Source organism: Ovis aries, chromosome X (assembly GCF_016772045.2).
Source record: "Ovis aries strain OAR_USU_Benz2616 breed Rambouillet chromosome X, ARS-UI_Ramb_v3.0, whole genome shotgun sequence".
NCBI classification, from domain to species: Eukaryota; Metazoa; Chordata; class Mammalia; order Artiodactyla; family Bovidae; genus Ovis; species Ovis aries.
Genome location: NC_056080.1, coordinates 63,516,713 through 63,529,058, shown reverse-complemented (window position 1 = coordinate 63,529,058; position 12,346 = coordinate 63,516,713). Strand labels below are relative to the sequence as shown.

Here is a 12,346-nt window from a genome sequence, read left to right as displayed (position 1 = left end):
ATACTAAAAATACTTATTGTCCACCATGCACTGGAATATCAGCTCCGTGGCAGCAGAGATTTTTGTGTGTTTTGCCTACTGATGGATTCCCAGCACAGCTCCCTGGCACAGAGAATACGCTTGTTAGCTATTTGTTGAATAAATAATCTAAACACAATCGCTTTTAGAAATTTGATGGTTTATTTTCAGTGTTTTTCTATCTTAATTTGCTCTTTTACAGAATTTATAGACAGCGTTTGTTTTTCAATTTTTTTACTAATCTTATAGTTCATATTGGTGCATATTCATTTTTTAAATGGAAAACAGTTTTATACTCAACAGTTTTAATGGTTGCATAGTAATTTGTCACTATCGTATAGTGGAAACTCAGTATGCATCATTTTTATTGTCATTATAATCTGCGTTGCTTTTATTAATAATATCTTTGTTTGTTACATTTCCCCACATTTATTTCAGGTGACTTTTCAGAAGTACAATTTCTGAAATAAAGAGAATCATAATAGCAGCTGTCATTTATTGATTACTTACTAAGTGCTAGCTCTTTTGCTATGTAATTTACATGTATTATCTCACGTCAGTCTCTCAACAACCCTGAGAGATTGGTGATTTGTTCCCCACTTTACAGATGGCAAAACTAAAGTCCAGAAAAACTAACTAAATTGACAATGGCCATAAGAGTGGCAAGTGGTTTCAAATATGGATCTGTCTGACTGACTTCATATCCCATGCTCTTAATCACTGGGTTTTTAGCATATACTCTAATTGCTTTTCAAAAGGTTACTTTTCCTGCTTCACTGCATTCTCTGTAGCGTTGGATATTACTGGCATATAAAAAGGCTTTGATAAATTGTTAGGCAATACATGATATATGGAAAACATTTAGAAATTAGATTTTTAACACAGGAAAAATTATTGAAAATAGCTAAGCTTCCTCAAAAATGAAACTGATGTGATTATTTCATTTTTTCTTTTTGTTAGCTCTTATGGAAATTCTACATTTTGGCATGTCTCTGAACTTCTGTCTGAATATTGTTAAACTACTGGTGGATCATGAAAGGTATAGAAGAATTGATTTTCTTTTCTTTAAAGACTAACAGTTTTCTAAGGTTTCCATTAACATAAGTTGAATTATATCTGTATCTATCTATATCCATATTCACAAAGCACAATATTTGGCATTGTGCTAGTCAAATTAGAAGATGGAACTGCTTGCTTACTGATTTAAACAATAAGTTCAGTTCAGTCGCTCAGTCCTGTATGACTCTTTGCGACCCCATGAACCACAGCACACCAGGCCACCCTGTCTATCACCAGCTCCCGGAGTTTACCCAAACTCATGTCCATTGAGTCAGTGATGCCATCTAACCATCTCATCCTCTGTTGTCCCCTTCTCCTCCTGCCTTCAATCTTTCCCAACATCAGGGTCTTTTCCAATGAGTCAGCTCTTCGTATCAGGTAGCCAAAATATTGGAGTTTCAGCTTCAACATCAGTCCTTCCAGTGAACACCCAGGACTGATCTCGTTTAGAATGGACTGGTTGGATCTCCTTGGAGTCCAAGGGACTCTAAAGAGTCTTCTCCAACACCACAGTTCAAAGCATCAATTCTTCAGCACTCAGCTTTCTAGTCCAACTCTCACATCCATACTTGACTACTGGAAAAACCATAGCCTTGACTAGATGAACCTTTGCTGGCAAAGTAATGTCTCTGCTTTTTAATATGTTGTCTAGGTTGGTCATAACTTTCCTTCCAAGGAGTAGTCAAGGAATAAACAAGTAGTCAAGTCAATTTTAAAATATATATTAAAATTTAAAAAAATAAATGAAAAAAGTTTCATTTTAAAATAGGGTTTTGTAAAACCAGAGTTGATGACTAGGTTAACTTGCAGGTCAGTGTCATGTTGAACTGGAAGGCTGTGTGAGTGTAGTTCTGCAGATGATACACCCCTCTGGCTCTATCATGGGATTATTAATGTCAGAAGGGACCTTAAAGTACCTGTAGACCTCTTTAGTGGTTTTCAAGCTTTGGTATTCATCAAAATTATTGGGAAATAAGCACTTGAAAAGGTGCTGAACATGGTTAGCAATCAGGAGAATGCAAATTAAAACCACAATGAGAAACTGCTTCATACTACTAGAATGGCTGTAATGAAAAAGATAGATAATAACAGAAATTGACAAGGATGTGAAAAAATTGTAATCCTCATACACTGCTGGTAAAATGGTACAGCTACTTTAGAAACTGTCTGTCAGTTCCTGAATAAATTAAATAGAGAGTTACCATATGACCCTGCCGTTCCAATCCTGAGTTAAACAGGAAACACATCCATATAAACACAGGTATATGAATGTTTCTAGAAGCATTATTTTTAATAATCAAATATGGAAATAACCAAAATATCTATGAACTAATGAAAAGCAAAATGTAGTATACTTATATCATGGAATATTGTTGTTTAGTTGCTAAGTCATGTCTGACTCTGTGACCCCATGAACTGCATGCAGCATGCCAGGCATTCCTGTCCTTCACTATCTCCCAGAGTTTGCTCAAACTCATGTCCATTGAGTTGGTGATGCCATCCAACCATCTCATCCTCTGTCACCCCCTTCTCCTCTTGCTCTCAATCTTTTCCAGCATCTGGGTCTTTTCCAGTGAATAGGCTCTTTGCATCAGGTGACCAAAGGATTGGAGCTTCAGCTTCAGCATCAGTCCTTCCAATGAATATTCAGGGTTGATTACTTTTAGGATCGACTGGTTTTATCTTGCTGTCCAAGGGACTCTCAAGAGTCTTCTCCAGCACCAGAGTTTGAAAGCATCAGTTTTTTGGCGCTCAGCCTTTATGGTCCAACTCTCACATCCCTACATGACTACTGGAAAAACCATAGCTTTAACTATATGGACCTTTGTCAGCAAAGTAATGTCTCTGCTTTTTAATATGCTCTCTAGGCTTATTGTAGCTTTTCTTGCAAGGAGCAAGCATCCTTTCATTTCATGGCTGCAGTCACCATCTGCAGTGATTTTGGAGCCCAAGGAAATAAAATCTCTTCCTATTTCCATTGTTTTCCCATCTATTTGCCATGAAGTGATGGTACCAGATGCCATGATCTTAGTTTGTTGAATGTTGAGTTTTAAGCCAGCTTTTTCATTCTCCTTTTTCACTTTTTTCAAGAGGCTCTTTGCTTTCTGCCATAAGGGTGGTGTCATCTGCATATATGAGGTTTTTGATGCTTCTCCTGGCAGTTTTGATTCTAGCTTGTGAGTTATCCGGCCTGGCACTTCTCATGGTGTACTTACTCTGTATATAAGTTAAATAAGTAGGGTGACAGTATACAGCCTTGACATACTTCTTTCCCAGTTTTGAACCAGTCCTTGGTTCCATGTCCAATCCTAACTGTTGCTTCTTATCCTGCATACAGGCTTCTCAGGAGACAGGTGAGGTGGTCTGGTATTCCCATCTCTTAAAGAATTTTCCACAGTTTGTTGTGATCCACATAGTCAAAGGCTTTAACATAGTCAGTGAAGCAGATGTTTTCTCTGAAATTCTCTTGCTTTTTCTGTGATCCAACGGATATTGGCAATTTGATCTCTGGTTCCTCTGCCTTTTCTAAATCCAACTTGTGCATCTGAAGTAAGTAATTACATGAATATACAGTTTTAATTGTTTTTTTTTTTTTTTGGTCCGTGCTGGGTCTTTGTTGCTGTGCATGGACTTTCTCTAGTGGAGGAGAATGGTGGCTGCTCTTCTAGTTGTGGTGCATGGGCATCACATTGCAGTGGCTTCTCTTTTTGCGGAGTATGAGCTATAGGACATGGGTCTTCAGTTGTTACCATGCTGGACATGGGCTCAGTAGTTGTGGCTCTCAGGCTCCAGAGCACAGGTTCAGCAGTTGTAGCACCTAGGCTTAGTTGTCCTGTGGTAAATGGGATCTTCCCAGACAAGAAAATGAACCAGTGTCCGCTTCGTTGCAAGGCAGATTCTTAACCACTGGACCACCTGGGAAGCCCCAGGTGAATGTAAATTTTAATTCACATGTTCTTAGTGAAGTCATTTCTTTGGGAAACTCATTTGGCAGGGACTAATCTTACTCTCTTTTCTATGCTGAAATTGATTTGCCGAGATGGAATTGATTTTATGAACTACATACTCAATTTTAGATTTAAAGATTGAATTCTTAAGAATGTGTTTTCTGATTCTTAACATTGTAATAATGGAAAACATTGTTTATTTTGCCTTTCTCAATTAATATTACTAAAGTTACTAAAGAACTACAAATTAAACTGTAGTATAGTGTGATACTAAATTCTTATTAGACAAATTTGGAATATCAGATGTAGTGGACATCTACTGCTTTTGGTCAGTTATTACTCATTCAGTCCACTTTCTTATTGATAACATTATCCAAATTTCCATTTAGGTAGCTACTTATTCCCTATCAGTATATGTGGACATTGACATATTAGTGTAGGAAGAAGAATTTGTTTTCTATTTGCAATCAAAAAAATAATCAATTTCAAGAAGAAAATTTGACAAATTAAGTATTTTTTAGATTTCAAATTTAAAATATAGCTTGTATTTTTTTACATGTTTGTACTATGTTAGTATGTGTGTACTTAGTCACTCAGTCATGTCCGACTCTGCAACCCCATGGACTCCTCTGTCCATGGGGATTCTCCAGGCAAGAATACTGGAGTGGGTTGCCATGCCCTCCTCCAGGGGTCTTCCCAACCCAGGTCTCTCGCATTGCAGGCAGATTCTTTACCATCTGAGCCACCAGGGAAGCTGTTAGTATGCTTGCACAATAATTCAGTTAATAAAGTTTGGTTACATATCTGGCCATTTTTTTAACGTGTGGTCTATTTCACTCATGTATATTATATAATTGCATCTATAGACCATATAAAAAGTTGCATTATATAATGGATAATTATTTTAATAATTGTATAGCAAAAGCAAAAATACATGTTACGTAGAGAAGTTTCTTTTAGTGATAAAAGCTAAAGGTGCAGAATGTTAACTGTTAGAAAGTGAATGCAGTTCTGCTATTAAGAAAGCTAATGTAGTCTTCTGATGACAAAATTTTGAGTACTATGATGAATGAATGAAAATATCATGTTTCAAGTGATATAAATTTTTTTTTTTTTTTACCTTTTGTAGTCAAGCTTCTTTAGGAGTCACAGTGCAGACAACTCCAGGTTATTTGTTTATGAGATCCTGATCATACATGGTGCTGTATAAAGGAAGAACACATGCTTTGAGTTCTAGAAAAGCAGTTAGTTTGACATTTTGTTATTGTGAATAGTTTCCCAGAAACTATTTGCTTGTGTCTGTTTACTCTCTGACTTTATCATTTAAGTAAACTTGTCTAAAGATAAGATTAATTTGGCATGCCTTTTTCTCACCACTCCTTGCTGGTTTATGTTAATCTCAAACTTTATAATATATATATATATGATCAACTGAAGATCTTGTTAAAATAGAGATTTTAATTTAAAAGGTCTGGGATGGGGACTAAGATTTGCATTTCTAACAAGCTTCCTGATGATGCTGATATTGTAGATCTGTGAACCATACTTTGGCCAGGTTTGGGAGTTTATTTATTGCCAACTTTGTGGCGTGGGGGGGGGGGGATCACAATTTTTCCTGTCTCTAGTTATCATCACCCCTCCGGTTTCCATAATTTCTTAAAGACTTTTATGAGTCTCATCTACAAATGTCTTAGTCTCTTATAATACAAATTCATTTGATCTAAGGGTCCTAAAGTGAAAGTGAAATCGCTCAGTCATGTCTAACTCTTTGCGACCCCATAGACTGTAGCCTATCAGGCTCCTCTGTCCATGGGATTTTCCAGGCAAGAGTGCTGGAGTGGATTGCCATTTCCTTCTCCAAGGGATTTTCCCTACCCAGGAATCAAACCCGGGTCTCCTGCATTGCAGGCAGACACTTTACCGTCTGAGCCACCAGGGAAGCCCTAAACTCTTTCATGGAACTCTTTTATTAGTTACTATTACTACTGTCTTCTCACATTGCTTTTTAATTTCTTTTCAGAATTTTTATCAATATTTTTACTCTGAAATTTACCATGAGTATAATGAAAATTTTAAAGAAAAAAGATCATATTTAACTTACTATCCTAACAATCTGTTTTTAGCTTTTTTCTTTCCTTCAGCTTTGTTCCCAGCCTTTTTCTTAAAGAAGGCTTGATTTTTTTTTATTAACATAATAGTTTTTGAACTCACTGTTGAATATTACAATAAAATGTTTGAGCTCTCTCATTTCTTCACACTAAAAGAGTTCCTGAAGAGTTCTATTGATATAAAATTGGATATAATAAATACTATTTTTCCATAGGTTTACATTATAAAAATAAAAATGACTTACCTCCAGGAAATTCCCAGGCTATCCAGTGGTTAGGACTCCATGCTTTCACTGCTGAGGGCCTGGGTTCAGTCCCTGGTTGGGGAACTAAGATCTACAAATGGACCATAACTATAATGAAAATTTTAAAGAAAAAAGATCATATCTAAGCTTAGTATCCTAATGAGTTGTGCGGCATGGTCAAAAAAAAAGACTTACCTCCAAAAAATATTTGGCTCTAAGATATAATAAAATCATACTTAGGAATACAGCAAAATTTTTTAATGATATGTAGATGAACTTCATTCCTTTAATATGTAATAATAAGTACTTGAGTGGGTTGCAGAAATGGCATGCTAGCTGAGATGAGTGAGATAATTTCCTAAAAACATAAAAAAAGAGGCAGATTTCTAATATTAAGGCCTCACACTCTCAATACTAATTCCTTCCTGGGATAGGTCTAAAGGATTATCATTAGACACTAAGAGGTAAAAGCAGTCATCAACTACCTCTGCGATTTTATTTAATCATGCCACATGGTTTTTCCCATATAATAGCTACCATCAAAACTGAGGACTGTTGTTAAGACTGTTACCAAAGATCTTTCTTCTTCTCTCTTGTTTCTGGTGAGACACTCATATAACATACTTTGGTAAGGCATGAATTAGAATTTTTGTTTTAATAAAAATTCTTAATGAGTTCATTAGAAATCGTAGTTCCAGTCTTGAGGAAGTGAAGGTGGCACAGAATATATACTCACTTCTTGACTTTTCAGTATATTTTGTTTGGATAGATCATTTGTAGTTTTTTTTTTTTAATTTCCCCCTGGGGTAGGGATTGGTTTTAGGATGTTTGAGATGGTAAAAGGAATAGAAAGGATTTTTTAAGGTTGATTGTTTTTCGGAGACAAGAGTTTGATTTTCCTTAGCACATTGGTTGCATTGCAGTTCATTTTATCAACAAAAATTGTGTCTAGTGCAACATGTTGTCAGGGGTCTGGTTGGAGATAAAAAGAAATACAAGAAGCAAACATTCCTCCAATGAATTTACTGTCCACTACAATAAGCTAAGCATGTGTATGCTTGATCAGTCAGCTGATAGTAAAATGTAGAATTTGAGAAATGCATAGTATAGGTGATTTATATGAATCCTATATGACTGTAGAAGAAGGAGTAAAAGCTCACTGTGGGGTCCATTGGTCACAGAATGCTTAATGAAGGGGATAGCGACTTAGAAATGGGTAAGATTTTCATAGGTGAGTAAGTAGTAATGACTGAAAGGAAGATTAAAGTGATCAAAAATGTGAGCACAAGGTGCTAAAATTTAGTCCAATTTAGCATCGTCTATGTAAAGGACAATATATGGAACACATAGGGGCTTCTTTCAGGGAACTTACAAGTCTTACTGTAAAGATATTTGTAAAGATAACAACACAAGACAGCACATGGAAAAGGAGAATAATTGACAAATTAGTATAGGAATTCAGAAGAGGCCTAGACCATTGTGTACTGGAAACATCAGAAAGATTTCTTTGAAAGTGAGATTTAAGCTAGGCTTTGAAGGTTGGAGAGGACTAGGAAGATGGAAGGGAGGAATAAGGATGTATTCAGAATATGATTAGCAGTTCAGAGAGGCTGCAGCATCTGGTCCCATCAGTTCAGTTCAGTTCAGTTGCTCAGTCGTGTCCGACTCTTTGCAACCCCATGAATCGCAGCACGCCAGGCCTCCCTGTCCATCACCAACTCCCGGAGTTCACCCAAACTCAGGTCCATCGAGTCAGTGATGCCATCGAGCCATCTCATCCTCTGTCGTCCCCTTCTCCTGCCCCCAATCCCTCCCAGCATCAGGGTCTTTTCCAATGAGTCAACTCTTCGCATGAGGTGGCCAAAGTATTGGAGTTTCAGCTTTAGCATCAGTCCTTTGAATGAACACCCAAGACTGATCTCCTTTAGAATGGACTGGTTGGATCTCCTTGGAGTCCAAGGGACTCTCAAGAGTCTTCTCCAACACCACAGTTCAAAAGCATCAATTCTTCGGCACTCAGCTTTCTTCACAGTCCAACTCTCACATCCATACATGACCGCAGGAGAAACCATAGCCTTGACTAGACAGACCTTTGTTGACAAAGTAATGTCTCTGCTTTTGAATATGCTCTCTAGGTTGGTCATAACTTTCCTTCCAAGAACAAGCGTCTTTTAATTTCATGGCTGCAGCCACCATCTGCAGTGATTTTGGAGCCCAAAAAACTAAAGTCTGACACTGTTTCCCCAACTATTTTCCATGAAATGATGGGACCAGATGCCATGATCTTTATTTTCTGAATGTTGAGCTTTAAGCCAACTTATCGACTCTGCTCTTTCACTTTCATCAAGAGGTTTTTTAGTTCCTCTTCACTTTCTGCCATAAGGGTGGTGTCATCTGCATATCTGAGGTTATTGATATTTCTCCTCGAAATCTTGATTCCAGCTTGTGCTTCTTCCAGCCCAGCATTTCTCATGATGTACTATGCATGTAAGTTAAATAAGCAGGGTGACAATATACAGCCTTGACGTACTCCTTTTCCTATTTGAAACCAGTCTGTTGTTCCATGTCCAGTTCTAACTGTTGCTTCCTGACCCGCATATAGGTTTCTCAAGAGGCAGGTCAGGTGGTCTGCTATTCCCATCTTTTTCAGAATTTTCCACAGTTTATTGTGATCCACACAGTCAAAGGCTTTGGCATAGTCAGTAAAGCAGAAATAGATGTTTTTCTGGAACTCTCTTCCTTTTTCCATGACCCAGCAGATGTTGGCAATTTGATCTCTGGTTCCGCTGCCTTTTCTAAAACCAGCTTGAACATCTGGAAGTTCATGGTTCACGTATTGCTGAAGCCTGGCTTGGAGAATTTTGAGCATTACTTTACTAGCATGTGAGATGAGTGCAATTGTGCAGTAGTTTGAGCATTCTTTGACATTGCCTTTCTTTGGGATTGGAATGAAAACTGACCTTTTCCAGTCCTGTGGCCACTGCTGAGTTTTCCAAATTTGCTGGCATATTGAGCGCAGCACTTTCACAGCATCATCCTCCAGGATTTGAAGTAGCTCAACTGGAATTCTATCACCTCCACTAGCTTTGTTCGTAGTGATGCTTTCTAAGGCCCACTTGACTTCACATTCCAGGATGTCTGGCTCTAGGTGAGTGATCACACCATCATGATTATCCGGGTCATGAAGATCTTTCTGCTTATGTTCCTGCTTTCTGGAGAGTTTTTTTTATCATGAATGGATGTTGAATTTTGTCAAAGGCTTTCTCTGCTATCTATTGAGATAATCATATGGCTTTTATTTTTCAATTTGTTAATGTGATGTATTACATAGATTGATTTGCAGATATTGAAGAATCCTTGCATCCTGGGATAACGCCCACTTGGTCATGATATATGATCTTTTTAATGTGTTGTTGGATTCTGATTGCTAGAATTTTGTTAAGGATTTTTGCATCTATGTTCATCAGTGATATTGGCCTGTAGTTTTCTTTTTTTGTGGCATCTTTGTCAGGTTTTGGTATTAGGGTGATGGTGGCCTCATAGAATGAGTTTGGAAGGTTACCTTCCTCTGCAATTTCCTGGAAGAGTTTCAATAAGGATAGGTGTTAGCTCTTCTCTAAATTTTTGGTAGAATTCAGCTATGAAGCCGTCTGGATCTGAGCTTTTGTTTGCTGGAAGATTTCTGATTACAGTTTCATTTTCTGTGCTTGTGATGGTTCTGTTAAGATTTTCTGTTTCTTCCTGGTTCAGTTTTGGAAAATTGTACTTTTCTAAGAATTTGTCCATTTCTTCCAAGTTGTCCATTTTATTGGCATATAATTGCTGATAGTAGTCTCTTATGATCCTTTGTATTTCTGTGTTGTCTGTTGTGATCTCTCCATTTTCGTTTCAAGTTTTATTGATTGATTTTTCTCCCTTTGTTTCTTGATGAGTCTGGCTAATGGTTTGTCAATTTTATTTATCCTCTCAAAGAACCAGCTTTTGGCTTTGTTGATTGTTGCTATGGTCTCTTTTGTTTCTTTTGCACTTATTTCTGCCCAAATTTTTAAGATTTCTTTCCTTCTACTAACCCTGGGGTTCTTCATTTCTTCCTTTTCTAGTTCCTGTAAGTATAGAGTTAGGTTATTTATTTGACATTTTCTTGTTTCTTGAGGTATGCCTGTATTGCTATGAACCTTCCCCTTAGCACTGCTTTTACAGTGTCCCACAGGTTTTGGGTTGTTGCGTTTTCATTTTCATTCATTTCTATGCATATTTTGATTTCTTTTTGATTTCTTCTGTGATTTGTTGGTTATTCAGCAGCGTATTGTTCAGCCTCCATATGTTGGAATTTTTAATAGTTTTCCTCCTGTAATTGAGATCTAATCTTAATGCATTGTGGTCAGAAAAGGTGCTTGGAATGACTTCAGTTTTTTTTAATTTACCAAGGCTAGATTTATGGCCCAGAATGTGGTCTGTCCTGGAGAAGGGTCCATGTGCCCGTGAGAAAAAGTTGAAATTCATTGTTTTGGGGTGAAATGTCCTATACATATCAATTAGGTCTAACTGGTCTATTGTATCATTTAAAGTTTGTGTTTCCTTGTTAATTTTCTGTTTAGTTGATCTATCCATAGATGTGAGTGGGGTATTAAAGTCTCCCACTATTATTGTGTTATTGTTAATTTCCCCTTTCATACTTGTAGCATTTGCCTTACATATTGCGGTGCTCTTATGTTGGGTGCATATATATTTATAATTGTTATATCTTCTTCTTGGATTGATCCTTTGATCATTATGTAGTGTTCTTCTTTATCTCTTTTCACAGCCTTTGTTTTAAAGCCTATTTTATCTGATATGAGTACTGCTACTCCTGCTTTCTTTTGGTCTCTATTTGCATGGAATATCTTTTTCAAGCCCTTCACTTTCAGTATGTATGTGTCCCTTGTTTTGAGGTGGGTCTCTTGTAAGCAGCATATAGAAGGGTCTTGTTTTTGTATCCATTCAGCCAGTCTTTCTTTTGGTCGGGGCATTCAACCCATTTACGTTTAAGGTAATTATTGATAAGTATGATCCCGTTGCCATTTACTTTATTGTTTTGGGTTCGAGTTTATACACCCTTTTTGTGTTTCTTGTCTAGAGAAAATCCTTTTGCATTTGTTGGAGAGCTGGTTTGGTGGTGCTGAATTCTCTCAGCTTTTGCTTGTCTGTAAAGCTTTTGATTTCTCCTTCATATTTGAATGAGATCTTTGCTGGGCACAGTAATCTGGGCTATAGGTTATTTTCTTTCATCACTTTAAGTGTGCCCTGCCATTCCCTCCTGGCCTGAAGAGTTTCTATTGAAAGATCAGCTGTTATCCTTATGGGAATCCCCTTGTGTGTTATTTGTTGTTTTTTAGGCTCTTGTTTTTTAGACACTTTTTTAGGCTCACTTGTTCAGTCGTACTGTGGGGAAGGAGGAACACTGCAAACAAATAACACTGTCCTGTGCTCGCAGTGTCTCAGCCACACTGGGTTTGCCCCCAGTCACGGCGTGTGTGCTTTCCCTGTCTACACTGCTTAGGCTCTAGGTTGCTCTGCTGGGAACTGTCTGAGGCCGGCCCTGGGTTGTATGCACCTCCCAGGTCTAAGCTGCTCAGGACCAGGTACTCGAGTAGTCCTCAGAGGCGCAGACTCAGTTGAGCCTGCATTTTGTGCCCTTTCCAAGTCCGAGCAGCTCAGGTGATGAGGTGTTTGACGAGCGCGGTCACTGCTTCTTACCGCCTCCCCCATCCCTGCCGCTTGGTTTTCTGGGTGTACAACCGGCGCATCTTCTCAGGCGGATATTGACCGTCCAGAATCCCAAGAAGTCTTAGTTAGCAACAAATCCTGCTTGCAGTTTGGTAGATAATTCCTCTCTGGGGCTGCAATTGCCCCCTTCTGGCTCTGGCTGCCTGTCACCAGAGGGGGATGGTCTGCAGCCAGCTAGCTCTGCTCAGTCCTTTGTTCTGTG

General features: G+C 38.0%; 1 protein-coding gene across 1 annotated transcript in view; it reads left to right on the top strand.

Moving 5' to 3' along the window:
* TEX11 (testis expressed 11) overlaps nt 1–12,346 on the top strand; it is a 242,760-nt gene that overhangs the window by 112,617 nt on the left and 117,797 nt on the right. Inside the window, exon 13 of the mRNA XM_015104932.4 lies at nt 979–1,057. Within this exon, the coding sequence (XP_014960418.1) occupies nt 979–1,057 (79 nt within the window). The remainder of the gene's footprint in view (nt 1–978; nt 1,058–12,346) is intronic.